At 55.5% G+C, this 16,642-nt stretch overlaps 1 protein-coding gene across 3 annotated transcripts in view; it reads right to left on the bottom strand.

Annotated features, from left to right (window-relative positions):
• Nucleotides 1–3,718: 3,718 nt before the first annotated feature.
• MSI2 (musashi RNA binding protein 2) overlaps nucleotides 3,719–16,642 on the bottom strand; it is a 116,430-nt gene continuing 103,506 nt past the window's right edge. Inside the window, exons 11-14 of one of the 3 annotated variants that reach the window (XM_088535681.1) lie at nucleotides 14,167–14,229; nucleotides 12,749–12,775; nucleotides 5,110–5,318; nucleotides 3,719–3,787 (exon numbers count right to left, since the gene is read on the bottom strand). In XM_088535681.1, the coding sequence (XP_088391807.1) occupies nucleotides 3,746–3,787; nucleotides 5,110–5,318; nucleotides 12,749–12,775; nucleotides 14,167–14,229 (341 nt within the window). In that variant the 3' untranslated portion in view covers nucleotides 3,719–3,745. The remainder of the gene's footprint in view (nucleotides 3,788–5,109; nucleotides 5,319–12,748; nucleotides 12,776–14,166; nucleotides 14,230–16,642) is intronic. The other 2 variants (XM_088535689.1, XM_088535696.1) reach the window with 2 other exon arrangements.

Genomic DNA, 16,642 nt, shown 5'->3' with positions numbered 1-16,642 from the left:
AAAGAAAAAAGGAAGTGAAAGAAAAGGAAAACCTTCCAAAAATTATTATCTTTTTTTTTTTCTTAAATAAGAGAAAGTTCTATCCTTACTGGTCCTAAATCTGAATAACTACATCTAAATTTTTAACCTTAATTACGATACACCTACCAATATGTACTAGAAGAGGAAGAGAGAGAGAGGGGGCGTCACTACACTAGCATGAGGACAGCACTCGGACGAGATAGCCATTTTATACACTATTAACACACACCGCGGAGCAGCGAGGAGAGGCCGCGGGCGCCGCGCGCGCCGCGCCGGGGGACACGGCACCGGCCCGGGGCCACGCGCGCTGCAAACCCCCTGCCTCGCACGCCGGCGCGCAGGGACGTTGGTTCGTTGGTTGGTTTTTTTTTTTCCGTTTTTATTTTTTAAAGAATTGTTTTCTTTATTTGTCTTATTACTTGATCAAGTCTCAATATTTAAAAAGCGTCCAGCATTTTGCTTAAACCTGGTTGTTCTGAAATAAGAAAAAAACCTAAAATATTACACAAAAAAGCATGATTCTTTTTATTTTAAAAACAAGAAAAAACAAGGTTTTCTCCTTTCGGTTAGCAGTATGGTGCCTTGTTTCTGTTACAGATGCCTTGCTCTACCTTGTCTATTGAACGTCTACATTAGTCTACTTGTTTGTTAGTAAAATTTACAAAAATAGGAGTGCAGCAGCTCTTTTTAACAAATGTCGCATTCAGTGTCTTATACTGGCTGTACCTAAAGTACCAAATTTATAAACGTAACAATTTAAAAAAATATTAATAAAACTTGTCAATATTACGTTAAAAAAAGAAGAAATATATCCACACTACAGTATGTTCTTAATGCCACCTACCATGCTGTACTTCTATTTTGCTGTTGCAGGCCTATTCACCAATATTAAAAAAATTAAATTAAAAAATATCCTTCATAAGTTTCCTCCCCCAACAGAGGACCATATATATAACAGCCAAATATTAAACATGTGCAAATAGGAAACTGTCAGTTTTTCCCCTACCAGTCACAGTGCAATGATGTTTTATACTTTATTTTTTTAAAATTCTGTTTACAACTACAATAAATTAAAATCTTCCGTTGCTTCTAGGGTGATACTTGTAGCACTGAGGTATTCCCAAAACAAAAACGAAAACAAAGTCGCTTTCCTAATTTGTTAATACAGAGAATAATGGATAAAAAGGTAAGGATGCAAGCGCTGCCCCGCTCCTGTGCCGCCCGGCCGAGCCCGGCAGCAGCCGGCGCGCCGGGACAGCAAGGCCATCTAATTCAAACGAACGACTAGAAAATAAAAAGTGTGCTTTGAACTTGAAAATGTGTTAAACGTTAAAACCGCAGTAGCTTCTTTTTTCCGGCGGGAAGGGCCAGGTCCCTTGGGAGCGGCGGGAAGGGACCGGGACAGCCCCTGCGCCCGCCTGCTGCCTTCTCCCGACAGCGGAGCTGCCTCCCACTGCCTCCAGCACAAAAATAGTCTTTATATCTCTTTCTTAATAGTTTCTACGTAGTTAATGGAATTGTATTTACAGCATTTTCTTTTTTTTTTCAGAATTCACAATTTCAAAAAAAATCCTTATATCACCTCTTTCAACCAAAAAAAGCACTTATAGAAAAAGGGCGTGCAAAAATCTTGTCGCCCTTGCCTTATTGCCGAAAATAGGTTATAATCAGGTTAACAAAGACGCCACGAACGAAAAGAAGGGCCCGAGAAGCTGCTGGCGGGCGCGGGGCTGAGGAGCGCCGGCTGCCTCGGCATCCTTCAAGCAACAACTCCGGAAAACAGGAGGGAGAGGGAAGGGAGGGGGAAAAAGGAAAAAAAAAGAGAAAAAAAGAAAAAAAAAGAAAAAAAAAAAAAGCCAGAAAACTCTTAATATAAACAGTTATACTATGGTTAGGCGCTTACTGGTACACAAAGAATTAGGACTACGTGGCTACGAGACTATGTCAAAATGCTACGAAAAAACGTGATTTGATAGGTTTAAAAAGGAAGGGTGGGGGAGAACCCATCGAGAAAATAAAACGAACGAGAAATGGGTTTATATACATACTTCAAAAGCTGTTGTTTTTATAGTACAGCAGATTCATGAGATGATGAGAGAGATTTTAGTTTGTGTTTTGAAGCGCCGCGCTCCGTCGCGTGCCACCTCCGTCGGCGGGTCGGGGGCTGGGGGGTCCCGCGGCGGCGCCCGGCCGCGGCTCCGCTCAGAAGCTGCGTCCGCCCTTGCCCGGGCACCCGGAGAGACCCTGCGGGCACAGAGCACAGCGCTGAGCGCCCGGCGCCGCGCACGGCCCCGCGGCCGCCTCGCTGCTGCTTGCGGCGCTTCTGCTGTTCTCTTTTGCTATTTTGAGGGACTCGTTTCACTTTATTTATTATTTTAAGTTGCATGACTCGAAATGTCAAAAATAGTAATAAAAAAGCGCCCAGCCCCAGGCAGCCGCGGGGCGATGCTCGCTCGCCGGTGCTTGGCCGGCACGCAGCGCAGCAAGGGCCGTGCCGCGTCCGCAGCGCTCGTCCCCGGCCCGAGGGAATAACGAGGGTCGTTTCCTCCCCTCCAGGGCTACTGCAACGAGCAGGAGCAGCGTTCGAGGCGCTTCCTGCACTCGAGTCGCTGCTGGTTCGAGGGCCAGTGCTGGCCAGTGGGTGACGGCTGCGATCGGCTGCGGCCGACCCCGATATGCCGGCACGGATGGCGTGCAAACGGAGCCGGGATGAAAGCCAGGAGGCCTCGGCGGGGTTTCTTCTTTCCCCTTAAAAACTAAATTTCTTGGTGGCCAAATCAATTCACGCAACAGTTTCCGGCAATCCCGTGCCTGTCCTGGTGGATGAAGAGCAAGCACACAGCTCTGATCCACCCGTATTTACATATTTTTTATACAGTTTAAGCCTCCAGATGTTTCCCACAAACACTGGCCAGCTCCCAGCCCTCGACTGCCGGCAGCTCCGGTTCCGCATCCGAGCGGGAGCGCGAACCGGAGCATCCCCGGGGCAGCGCCGCGCTCGGGACGGGGAAACAACCCGCCACGCTGCTCCGCACCCATCCGGCGCTCCAAGGGGAGCTGGGCGACCGACCACGAGGAACTTCTGCTTTCTTATCGACTGACTTTTCTAATCTAAGCAATTCTCAGCATTAAGAATATTTGTTTGCAAAGATGAATATGCCAAAGGCCAAAAAAATAATAAAAAAATATTAAACATTTAATTAACTCAAGCTTAGTTCAAAGGGTAGGAAACTGGCAGCAATCCAAGGATGCATTACCCAGGTAATGTCTCTAATTTAATTTGCTTAGGTTTAATTTTTTTTTAATCTTGATAATTGCTCTATGGTTACTAGTTACAACGTTATCTTTTAGCTTTAATATTTAATTAATATTCAACTTAATCCAGAAGGATGGGTTTTGCTGCAGCGAGGCGGGCGCTGCCCCGGGGTCCCCACTGCTCCAGGCAGGTCTGGAGCCTCCAGAGGTTGCCCTGAGAGTTTCCAAAAGGGAGAAGTAACTTGGGGAGGTGCCAGCTCCTGATCTGCTTTCCAGTTTCCAACCCGGAGATTGATTTAAATAAAATAAATCACAAAAAGGAATGATTAAAGGCCAAGGAAAGACGAAATGAAGAGGAAAATTTGTTCACTTAAAAGTAGATGGGAGGGAGTGGTAGCTGAGCACAGAGTACAGATGGTGCAGACTGCAATACCTCCAAGTGAGATGGCAACCACCCATGTGTAACGTTTCAATGGTATCCATTTGTAAAAGCCGTTGCAATCAAAGGTCCCTAAAATTGTACAATTGTTAAGTTCATCAGTGCGCTATACATGGGAACAGATGATTATTAATTTTGGCAAGAAATTATCGAAGGACTTGACGCCCGTGTCGCCAGCATGAACGGGTACTTCCGACAGCGTTCCGGCCACCAGCGACCCGAGGGGCTCGACTCGAAGGGCACCTTTCCAAGACCAGCTTTTGGACTTCCTTTTTTTTTTTTTTATTTATTTTCAAGCCAGGATTAGTAAATGGAGGGTGTTAAATAGACATGTAGGGGTGTGTGCAAAAAACGCTGTTGGGTTCTTTACGGTTATTGGGGGTAGGAGAAATTAAGAGGCGGCCGATCTGCATGTCCAAGGCCAAGTGATTCCTGGAGCGGGGTTAGTGCGGAGCATCAGGGCCGGCCAGCGGGACAGCCCCGGCGCCCAAGGCCTCCCGGCCGCGCTCGGCACGGAGGCGACGCTCCCCGGCCGCGGCTGCAGAGCGCGGAGGGGACAGGTAAGTGGCTACAGCAGCCGTTTAAATTGAGGCCGCTCTGGGCAGAGCAGAAACATCCAGCATCTCCCCGAGGGATCCAAAGGGTTCTCCCGGCCCGCCAGGAGCACGGGGGCACAAACGGGAGGCCAGAAAAGGTCTAGTTTTCTCTTTGTTTGAGAGGTGCTCTTCGTTTGTGCTATAAAGCAATTCCGGGAGCTGTGCCGTAGGTCAGCCCTGCGCCAGACCCGGGGTTAATTTCTGGAGGAGAAGAGGAGCAGCAGCCCCTCGGCGCGGTGCCGCGAGCCGGGCAGGAGCCCTGGGCGCTGCCGGCTTCCCCGCGAGCGGGGCGGCCGCGGGGACATCCACATTCATGCTAGCGCACACGGGCCCGGCTGGAAACCATGCACGGGGTTAGGCGAATCTCGCAGCCGCCGTTAGTGTGATCACAGCCCCGGCACGCTCGCTCCATGGAGCGGGAGCGACTCCCTCGCACCCCGCGCGCTCCCACGGGGGCGGCCGGCAGCGCTGCCCGACGAGGGGACCCACTGCCAGCCGCCCCGCGCGACCCCGCACAGCCCCGCTCCCATGGGAGCGTCCCGAGGGACGATGCGGCCGGGTGCCCCCCGCCATCCACGGGAGCATCCCAGCGGCTCATGCGGCTGGACACGAGGCCCCAGGCCGCGGCGTTGGCCGGGCACGGCCAGCGCAACCCCCAGGCAGCCGTGCATACAGGGCCGTTATACAACTTAAACGCACACTTAACGTTTGCCGAGTGCCTGGGCTTCCCGAGCACGCCCAGCCCGGCCGCGGGGGCTGCAAGGCGCCCGCGCGCCCGCCGCGCCGCCCCGTACTCACCGCGATGCCGTGGCCGAAGCCGGAGCCGGGCTGCGGGCTCGCCGCGCTTATGTAGTTGCCGACGCCGGAGTCCTGGCTGGCCGTGCCGTAGAGATCCGCCACGGGCCCCGGGCTGTTGGCGCCGGGGAAGCCGCCGGGCCGCGCTGGGGTGGAGCCTGCCGGGGAAGCGGGTGCGCCAAAATTCGGTTGAGCACTGTAGCTATTCAAGACTGGTGTGCAGAGAATAGAGCTGGGTATGAGGCCGGACGCCGGGCATGCACCCGTCTTACAAAGCCAAACACTAGAACCAACAGCCTAGGCCCGACTTCTAACACTTAACCAAGGCCATGCGATAGGAGAGCAAGGACTCGATAATAGTCAGCCCGGACTACTACGAAGCTTAGAGCTCCAAAATATATATATGGATATATATGAAAAAAAAAAGAACAATCATTCAACACACTACTGCAACCAGAGACTGTAGGTGCTCATTTTCACCAAATTATCACAAAATGTAATAGATATTTTCCAACATCTGACTTGATGCTCATGCAGTAGTAACAAGTTCTCTAGGTCTGGGCACGCCGAGACAGCATTCACATCCCATGCAAACTACAAAGGAACTAGTTTGAGACTACACATTGTGGTAATATTGATATTAAAATGTGGACAGCAAGAAAATGACTTTGGTCACGTCTAGCAAAAATCGTTTTTGGATCCATTTGATACTTTGGAAAAAACCCACCCTTTTAAATCAGTGAGCTGTAGAAATATTTCAATAGTTGCCTTTTTTTTTTTTTTTTAATGGTATGGAATGGAACGGTTTAGATTTTTTTACTTGTTGTTTTTAATATGACCAAGGAGAGTGTTTTTTATTTATTTTTTCCTTTTGATTTGGAGAGCGAAGACCTACCTTCGTCTCCAAAACCATGCTCGGGACATCAACCAAAATTAAACAAACAAATAAAGATCAAAAGCAAAAAAAAAAAAAAAAAAAAAAAAAAAAGAGAATTCCAGAGGGTGTATGGAAACTCACCTCCTAACGTGGAAGTAAAAGAAAACTTTTTTTTCTCCCTTTTAATGTTTTTTGGGGTTTTGTTTTTGAGACAGAAAACAATGTAAACAGGAATGAGGCTAGAGCGTAACTGCGGGTTAGAGCATGTTAGATGGTCAGGCTGCTGGCACCTCTCACAGTCACACTGGGATGTGGAACTCATGGAGGAGGAGGAGGAGGGTTCGATGCGGAGAGGAGCGGGCGGGCTAGGATGGAAATGGCTGCTGGAGCTGCGGAGCCGAGCGCGGCCGGCGGCGCGAGGCGGGAGACGGCCGCGTCCCGCGTCTCGTGTCCTGCATCCCGAGTCCCGCGGCCTGCATCCCGAGCCCCGCTTCCCCCAGCCAGGAAAACCCTCCTGAGCCGCTGGTCCCAGGTCGTTCCTAGGCTTTTCCCCGGTTCTCCTCCTAGTCTGGTCCCTCCATGCCGGGCGGCCGGGACGGCCCCGCTCCGGGCTCCTTGCCGTGCCACCCGGGAAGGCCACAACACAGATGCCACCAGCAAACGCCGCAGCAGCATCTCAGAGATGCCATGGGCCGAGCTCGCCGCTGTGTCCCCCATCCCTGTCCCCATCCCAAGCTCACCCGCCCTGCCAAGCGATCCGGGTCCCTAAGGGATGGGTCAACCTGCCAAGAGCCCCAACAGCCGCTGTCCCTTGCGGGACACCCCCCTCAGCGGCTCTGAACCGGGAGAGGGGAAGTAAGTAGGTCAGCCAAGCAGGCGGGTGCAAGTACAGCAGGAGCGAGTAAACAGATTATTTTGGAATTCACTGGCAAACAAAGCACCGTTTTTTTGTTATTAAAGATTAAATGTCAAGATAACATTTGGCCTTCTCACTCATGGAGAAAAATATCCTGCTGAGATGTTCAAAAGCCCTTCATTACTGTAAGCTAGCGCCTTTTCTCCCTCTCTTTCTTCCTCCTGGTTCAATAAAAAAAGATCAGGGTTTTGCTGCCAAGTTGCCCATCCAAGCAAAGCCGCCACTGCCACAGGCTGAGCCTGCTTGGAGCTGCCGAGTTTCACACCAGGAGACATCAGGACTTGCATGTAGGTGCAAGAACCCCCATATCGTGGAGCCAATCCCCAAAACATGTGGCTCCCATTTGGAAACGCGGGAAGATCTCCCTGGAAAGCAGAGCTTTCTTTTGTCTTTCTTTTGGTCTTTATGAAAACTTCATGCAACACGCTGCAAGCCTCATCTTCCTGCCCAAAGGAGCCACCGATCCCGTGTGTGAGGAAGGATGCTCCAGGCCTCCGCTCCTGGCTCCTTGCAGAGCCGGCTGTCCCAAAGGCCAGGGGCTGAGGGCCACCCTGCACGTGCACGCTGCGACCTGGCACCACGGGATGGTGTTGAGAGCTTGAATCTCTGGATTTAAACCTCTGGATCTCTGCTACGGCCTCCCCCAGGAAGCAGGGAAGCTCCAAGCTATGCTGCTGCAGCAGAGCCCAGAGCTGGCTGTGTCCGCAGCCTTGGGAAGCTCCAAATCCAGCTCTAATCCCGGGCTCTAAAGCAGCCACTGTCCCCTCCGCGCGCTGCAGCACCCGCCCCGGGACACGGTGCCGCCTGCGCATCCCAGCATGCACAAACTGCACGTGCAGATCCCCGTATTCCCGCCCCGCGTTCCCAAGCCCTGCACGATGCATCCACAGACATGCAGGCGTCTTCCAGCTCAGGTGCCATTTCCTGCGAGCAATTGCTATTTATCGCTGAGGTTTCCCCGCCACGAGGACCCGCGCGGGGCTGGGTGCCGCGCGGCGGCCGCACGGAGATCGCTTGCCGGGGCTGCCGTCAGGCTCCTGTCACAGCCATACAAAAGGGTTTCCTCTCGAGCAGCTCATCTTTAATCATTACAAAAGCACAGAAGTTTAATCCATTTTTGATGTAAGCGCTAATAGCTTTGTGTCCTTGAAGTTCAAAGTGGTCTTCGTGCATGTCGCTAATTAGCCGAGCAAGCAGCCATTCAGCTCCCTCTCATGTTTCTAATTAGATCCTTAACAACAAACAAATGTCGACCTTACAAAGGCTGCGCTGCGCTTCCCTCCATTACTTAACGGGTTCGGGAGGGAGGCGGCTGCCCCGGCTCCGCAGTCGTCCGGGGCTCCGCAGACGGAGCGGGCGCTGCCTGTGACGCAGCTGGGACGCATGCGGTGCCGTCGCCGTTCTGGGGACGCACGCGGGAGACGGGGCATGGAGCCGGCCCAGAGCCGCGGATTCAGAGCGCTCCCAGCAAACCCAGGCAGCCTGGGAAAGCCCTGCTGTCACCAGAGGATTCGGGGCAAGGGAAAAGCCAACTCCAAGCACCAAGAGTCAAGTGTTGAGTTGGCCAAGATGGAGCGCCGAGGGCCCAGGCCTCCTTGCTCACGACTCTGTGCTGCTCCTCCTGGGCTCTGCCGCGGACGCTGCGCCCAGGCCCAAGGGCCATGCCAGCACCCACAAACCTGCCCAAACATCTGCCAACATCTGCCTGCGGGCACCACGTGGCACGAGGTGCCAGTGGCTCCCAGTGCTGTCCAGGACCGACCCTGGTGCTGCCCTCAGGAGGCAGCACCTCGACGGTCGCTCCGTCCCCGCAGCCGGCCAAGGCTCGTGGTTCTGAGCACACACCAATGCTCACCGTTCCCCAACGCAACGCCAAGGCCGAGCCGAGCGCTGCGGCTCCGTCCCCGCGCCGGGCACCGGGAAACGCGCTGCTGCTCCGAGCACGGGCAGCCACATCTGCATTAATTGTTTACCACAGCCCGGACAGGTCTTTTATTAATATTAATGAGTAACAGGGAACAAAGGGCCCCTTTATTTTTAGCCTACTCTAATTGCGTAGTAATTACTCATCTACAAAACAAATGAGCCGAACTCTGTTGCCATGGCAACCGAAACTCCGGCCTCCCACTGCAACGCATTAGCTGGCTATCACTCCCGTTAATTTTAAATTGCAGCCTTTTGTACAACCACAGACGAAAGAAGAGGCAAATTAAAACAAAAGCGTGCGCGGTTCGGCCGCGCGGGCGCCGCGCGGGGCTGCCCACCCGCGCGGGGCAGCCGCTCCTGCCAGGCCCTGCAATCCCCACAGGGATCCAGCGCGACGGTGGCAGCTCCGTCCCACAGGGACCAGAGCCCGGTGCCGCTCCGGCCGTCACCACGTCTGTCACCGTGGCCGTCACCGCGGCCATCACCGTGGCCTTTCCCCATCGCATATCACTCCACCGGCCAAGAAGACTATTAAAAGTTAGCTAATAAATTCATTAAAGATTAACGTGCCCTGTACTTAAGCCTGCACTCCTGAGGTGGTCACTAATTGCACTGGAGACGATTTATCAAGTGCACAAGATTTCCTATTACAAAACTATTGATTGAGGCAGATGAATTTTAACCGCAACGGACTTGGAGCGGGGGCCTCGTGCAGCGGCTGCAGCTGCGGTTGGGGCCGAGCAGCCGCAGCACCAAATTGCTTCACATTTACTGCAGTTTTTATATGACACCGGGGGAAGTTCAGTGCCTCAAGGGTTTTTAAAAAACCCCAATTGTGTCCTACAGTAAAACAGGATAAATAGCTGGGGGGTAGCCTGCGTTCTGGGAAGCATCTCTGTGTCGTCCTTTCTGTAAGGGGGTTGAAGCTGCTTCAAGGTATGAGCTTGTGACTGCGACAGAAGGGATCCCGTTTGGTGGCACCGAGACGCAGAGTCCCCTGCCACCTCCATCGCTCTCATTAAACTTTATGTACTCTTATATAGCAAAATAAAAGCAGGGGAGCAGCTCCGCAGGGCAATGCTCCCCCGGGACCACATAAATCCCGGTCAGGCTCATCCCCGACCCTTGGAAATGCTCCTCCGTCACGTTTTGGTGCCTTGATGCAGGCCGCTCTCCCCCCGCGCACACACAGACTCTCCTCATCTTTATGGCTGCAATTTGCTAACGCGATGGGTGCTTAATGACGAGATTAAATTTTTAGAGCACCTTCCTTGAGCGCAAGACAAGGCTCCCGAAGCCCCATGCAATTTGTCGCTCTGCTGACTTTTAGATACCGGCTGCACTTCATCATCTGCCTCGCGCTGGCTGCGGCTCCCCGTCTCCTCGAGGGCTGCGAGCAAGGGGGGAGTTACCCCCCTGATGCATAAGTGTCTCCCTCCTTGGTGGCAACAAGGCCCGGGAATGACCGGTCACCCCGTGCCGGCCGCGGCACCGCTGAGGCACGTTGGCTCTACCAGAGACAAGGAGCAAACGCAATTCCCGCTGCTGCGCAAGCCCGTTCCGGACGGCTTCTCTCCCGCACAAGCTCCCGCGGGGACAAGCGCGCCCAGGACGGCCGTGCCTGCTCGCCCCCGGCAGCACCGACCTCCCGCTGGCGTCTCCCGACATCCCGCGGCGAGCGAGCGGCAGCGCGGCGCAGAGCGGGATTCACCGTTCATGGCCCCAGAGCCAACCGCTCGGAGCCCGCAGCCCCACTGCGGAAGCGGCTTCGCGCACAGGGTGGGTCTGGCTTTCCAATGGGGTGATCGGCGGAGAGCGCGACTGGTCTCGGAGGGCTAACGATGAGTCTATGGGCTAACATGGACGAGTAACAGGCTGATGGAGAAACCATGGTTGTAGAATGAGTTTTAGAAGATCTTGAACTTTTTTTTTTTGAATACAAAATAAAAATAACAGAACATAGTTATATTCGGTGTTTTAATTCCTAGAGGGGGTTAATTTGAGAAAAAAAAAAAAAGAAAAAGAAAAAAAAAGTAAAAAAGGGTAAATTCACCGTGAACCTCACAGCACAGGCGGGTTCCTGGGGAGGGAGCGTGTAGGCGACCTACAGCCGATGCAACGTGGCCTCCCAGGCGAGGGGTTCAGCCACGGGGGTGCTGTGGATCCAAGCCCTGGGCCTTGCTGCTCGCCTCCGCTCGGCCAGCGCGCTGCGCGCCCGGCCCCGTAATATCAACTCCCCAATGCATGTTCTACCACTACGGCTACCAGGACGACTACTACAGTGCATGCATTTAGTTCAGTCCCACAGATACATACACTCTAAGAACAGGCAGGGGAGATGGGAGATGTTTTACGGGACAACAGGTGTGTTTCGTGTTTTTTTTTTTTTTTTTTTTTTTTTAAATAAAGGGAAATCAATTTAAAAAAACACCAAAAGAAAGAAAGTGTACAAGGAAAAAAAAAAAAAAAGAGAGAGAGAGAGAGAGAGAGACATTTCTCGAGAGTTGATATGAGTCGTTTCTCGAACCGTTTCGTCCGAACAAGCAAAAAACATGCAACCAGCTGCTACTAACAAGAAGCTGGACACGGAGAGAGGATGAAGAGGTGTGGACAAACCTTCCCGCCGAGGGCGCGCAGCAGAGTGTTTGAGAGGAGGTGTGCACGTCCCAGAGAAAGAGAGGCCGCAACGTTTGCCTCAGAGACACCCTCTCTCACCGCAGCCCCAACCAAGCAAGAGAGAAAACAACAGAACGTAACTGCTCACACTCACCGTCAGGGTCAGTAGCTCGCGCCGCCGGCGCGGGGCTGGCAAGCGTAAAGCGCAGTACGGCCTTCGGGGGCTCCGGCTGCAAGGGCAGCGGCGGCTCCGCGCCGGAGCGGCGGCGCTGGGACGCGCTCCGGCCGCGCCGCGCCGGGCTCCGCGCGGGGCTGGGCTCCGCTTGGCGGGGGACACGGGGAACAGGCTGGGAACGGGGTGAGCGAGCGCTGCCGCTACGCCAAAAATGCAGAGGGGAAAAGCCTCCAAAAACGACCCCTGTTCCTGCCGAATTTCTTGCTTTCCTTCGAAGTGAAGGCAGGCCGGGCCAAATGCAAGAGGAAAAGGCCCCTACGGCCCCATGGTTTTCTCTTGGAAAAAGTGCTTGCAAGTCAGGAAAAAAAAAAAAAAGAAGTCTGATGTGTAAAAGGTGCCGGGGGGCTCGGGAACGTGCCCGCCTTGCACGCCGGTGCCCGGGCGCTCAGTGCCCCGCGAGGGCGAAGGGCAGAAGGGCACGCGCTGCGGCCGCTGCGAGCCGTCCCCGCGGCACGCGGAACGCCACGGCCGGCGGCAAGGGAGCCCAATTGCAAAAGGAGAGGAAGAGAAAAAAGCAAACGCGGTCGGGCAGCGGCAACAAGGGCTGGACACATTTGCAAAAGCAGGGGGAAAAATCCAAAAGAGCAACCAAAACAAAGCAGGAAACAGCCAGGCCCTTGGGCACGTGCGGGATGGGGCCGGCAGCGCAGCACAAGGGGTTGTTTTGGGTCACTTTGGGGGGTTTGGGCCACTTTTGGGCCCACAGGCAATTTAGAGGCTGGAAAGGCATTTTCAAACACCATACTGCTCTTTAAACTTGCCAGAAAGGGTGCTGTTAATTTAGGGTTAGATTTATTTTCGTATTGCAAGTTCAAATGAAAATTCAAAACAACAACAAAAAAAAATCAAAACAAAAAAACGAAACAAAACAAACCAGGAAACCCAACAAAGAAAAAAAACAGAAGCCACTCAAATTAAAGACAAACGATTTTCAGGCACAGAATCGATCAATGCTCAGTTCAGTTGTAATGGGCACCAAAAGCACTCCGATTAAAAAAAGAATAATAATAATAATCAGGGAAGCAACGTTAATCCAGCCAAACCCTCTGTGCCTTGCTAAGGGGCAACTCACCAGGTCTGTTTGCACGTAAAACACAACCTGAAGGGCAAAACAGGAGGAAGAGGCAGAAACAGTGAGGTCTGTTTTCCCCAGATCATATGCAAAAAAAAAAAAAAAAAATCAATCTGTTTTTTTCTTTGTGAGTTTTCCTCGGAAAGGGGGGCGGCAGGAGGAGAGGGGACATGGGGCAGCCCCACAACCAGTCTGGCAAGTCACCCCTTAGGCGCTCTCGACATGCCACGGAACGAAACCGGTCCAGGATCCTTTGTAGCCTGCAAGCAGTGCCAGTTTGCATGGAACGGAGTTCTCCGAGGGCGCGCGCGGGCCTGGCCGCCGCGGCGCGGGCCGCGCTCGCCGGGCGCCCCGCTCGGCACGGCCGCGGGCGAGCGAGCCGCGCGCCGCCACGGGGCCGGCCGTCGCTCCCGGCCGTGCCGAGCGCCTCGGCCTCCTCGGCCGAGCACTAGCTCACGTCTTTGAATTCTAACCTCAGGTAAGAGCGGTAATTGGTAGCAATTTGTGTGATCATTTCCCTTAGGGGGAAAAACAGCAATCCAAGCCTGCAGAAGGAGGAAGAAAAGCTTTACCATTTCTCACGAAAGGCAGCGGCGTTTGCAGGAGGGGCTGGAGGCAGCACCCGGGAAGCAGGCACCAAATTCTGCAACAAATCGGGCCCGGCAGCAGAGCATCACTGCAGGTGCCAGCACCATTTCGGTGCACGCATTGCTGCAGTGCATGCACACCGCAGTGCACGCGTTGCTGCCGTGTGTGCATCGCTGCAGGTGCAAGCACCACTGTGCTGCATGCATCGCTGCGGTGCATGCATCGCTGCGGGTGTATGCACACTGCAGTGCACGTGTTGCTGCAGTGCGTGCATCGCTGTGGGTGCGAGCACTGTTGCAGGTGCTCGTGTCACTGCAGGTGCATGCACATCGCTGCGGGCGCATGCACCGCTGCAGGTGTGTGCATCACTGCGGGTGCATGCACCGTGCAAGGCTGGGGACAAGCCCAGCTGCAGGACGCCCTGCAGGGGACACAGCTCTTGGAAGGGGCAGCAGGAGGGGTGTCCCTGGGCACAGCACGGGTTGGGACCAGCTGCCGGGTGCTGCCTCGTCCTCCTCTGCAAACTTCCCATGAGAAACGAAAGCTTTTTTCTGACAGCACCGGTCTTTAATTTTATTTTTGGTGTCCTTTTTAATCCCGAATTGAAACCAAGGGAAGAAATAAAGCAGTAAGGGATGGAGAGCTCGGGGAGGCTGCCCGGCCTGGGGGTGCTGTGGCCGCCCCCGCACCGCTCCGGCCCTGGGGTCTGGCCCCTGCGGGGGTCCCTGAGCTCCTGCCCTTTGCCTTGGGGGTCCCCGGCGCTGCGGGCCCCGACAGAGCATTTACCTGACCCTGCCCTGCGCGGCTCTGCTCTTTCGCGGCCCCCCTACCTGATCCTCTCGCTGCCGCCACGGCCGCCGCTGCCACTGGTCCATACGCCGCTGCCGGGAAACCTGGGGACAAGGAGAAGGGTGAGGAAGGGCTGGCGCGAGCAGCCCCGCGTGCGCAGCCCAGCCCGCCCGGCCCCGGCCCCGCACGGCTGCACACGGACCGGCCCGGGCACCGGGCGGCACCGCGTGGGCTCCGCTCCCTGCTGGTCTGCAAGGGATCGTAACGGGTACGGGCAGAGCAGCGGGAACGGGAGAAGGATCACAGACAGCTGGGAGCGAGCAGGGAACGGGACTTGGGAAAAGAAGAGAGAAGGGAAGAGAAAAGCTTTGGAAAGCAAAACAGGTCAAGGGAGTGAGAGCTGCACCCGCCTGGAGGGGTGGAGAGGCTCCGCGCACACGGAATGCTGCTGGGAGGATGTTGGGTTTCGTTTCTCTACTTCTAACTAACACTAACAAGCTCTGCTGGGCGCTCCGACTCCGAGTGGCAAGGCCCGGGCGTCACCCAGCCGCAGCCTGCGCGCTGTGGGACCGACGCGGCGCTCCGAGCGCGCCCGGCTGCGAGCGCGGGGCTGCGCTCCGGGGCCGCTGGGGCCTGGGACACACTCGGTCCCGCCGGAGCAGAGCGGAACGGCGGGCGAGGAGGGCGCGCGGGCCGGCACGCACGGAGCAGGGGCTGCGCCTCTAGCCCGGCGCTACAGCTAGAGCGGAGCGGCTGGGCTGCAGCGGGCTACGCGCACGGCCACCAACACAGACGTACTTGCATTTAGGTACGGCAACAGCGCTGCCGGGGAGAGAAAAGAAGTCCGGGTAAATGTGTGCACAGCTCCCGTGGCGCCCGTCGGAGCCGGCCCCCACGCACCGACCCCGCCACCATCTGCTGCCCATTGGAAATGCACCAATAAATGTGATTTCACGATGCGTGCGTGCGGAATTCCCACCAAATCCGGCTCGGTGTGACCCGCTTCGCCCCTCGGCGCAGTGGTGAGCAGGTCAGCGGCACTAAGGCCCTGCTGCTCCCTTGGTACCGGTGCGGCAGCCGCTGGGTCACCCTGCGCTGCGCACAACCGTCCCCTGCCTGTGCAGTCCTGGATCGGATCCGGCTGCTTGTGCCCTCCTGCACCGCCGGCCTCCCTCGGAGCTCCGCGCCGGTGACGTTCCTCCCATCAGGCAGAGCTACCCTCTTGGCAGGACCCTCAGGCTTCATTTCTGAAGCACCAGAGACCTGGACCACGAGGCACTCGAGCCCGCTGCTCTCGGGCCCTCTCCGTTTATTTTCCAGGGAAGGAAGCAGGCAGGGCCCCAAATTACTGGGCAGAAACGCAGCCTGAACGGCCGGCGCGAGCGCAAAGCGGCAGCGCCAGGCGCTCACCGAGGGCTCAGCGGCTTCGTCCTGGGTCTCCTCTGCCTCAGCCTCCCCACCACCTTCTGCACTGGAAACGTGAGCAGGGAAGAAAAAACCCTGACACTTCAAATTGTAAACAAACACCTAAAACACGCAGCATTTAGAGAGGAAAAATACCCCAGGGGGTGGGAGCGGGGTGGGAGTCAGCAGCAGATCCGCGTCCTGCCCGAGCGCGCGGGGCCCGCGGCGGCGCCGGGCCCTGGACACGCATGAGCCCCGGGCACGAGCGGCTCCCGCTGCCCGCGATCCCGGCGGAACAACGAGGGCCAGCACAGCCCGCGGCGCTCGGCTTTGTGCAAGGGACCCGTTCGGCCGCCTGCGACGCGCTGCGGGGCACGGCCGCGCGCCCCGGCTCCGCGCGCCTGCGAGCGAGCGCCCCGCGGCTCCGCGCGCCCCAGGGCCCTTCGGCCTGGCTTCACCGCGCCGAAAAACGGTAAACCCTTCCAAGGGAAACGGCTCATTCCAAGAAACATTTATTTAATAATGCAGCATGCAAAAGCTGGTAGCAGTTTTGCTTCTGTTGCCTTTTTACCCTATTTTAAAACCACACATATCCTAGAGTAGCTTCAAGGCATCCACTCTGACTCTCACAGTGTCCTAGGAAAACTCTTCCTCCCACCTCCGACACCGCAGCTTGCCCTGGGATCTGCATTCCCCCTGATTCTGCGACACAGGGAATTAGAGCCGCAGACACACGTGGCTGGGGGGCCGGGGAGCAGTGATACTAAATGGCTCCCAAATGTGAGTGACCCCACTCGGCAGCGCGGTGGTGACACCGAGGAGGCGGCTCTCGCTGCGGTGCCCAAAGCCACGGGATTCCCACCAGCCGGGGACGCTGCGGGCAGCGACACGGCTCGCACCGTCACTGCTCCGCTTCAGGCCTCGCTGCAGTTCTCTGCTGCTGGGGAAATGAGCTACTTGGCTCACGCAGCTTGTCTAAGTTTTTATGAATGATCTAAACGATCCATGCGAGTGTTATTAAAAGACAGATCCTGAACCGTGATCAAAAGCGTAAAAAACACCCTGTGTCTAGAAGCTGCAGCGAGCAAAAACAGCATGGGCCAACAGCAGCTC

Source organism: Tinamus guttatus, unplaced genomic scaffold (genome assembly GCF_059628265.1).
Source record: "Tinamus guttatus ecotype Peru unplaced genomic scaffold, ASM5962826v1 Tinamus_guttatus_pri_ptg000043l, whole genome shotgun sequence".
NCBI classification, from domain to species: domain Eukaryota; kingdom Metazoa; phylum Chordata; class Aves; order Tinamiformes; family Tinamidae; genus Tinamus; species Tinamus guttatus.
The sequence above is the reverse complement of the archived record's forward strand: the minus strand, read 5'-3'. Positions and strand labels throughout refer to the sequence as shown.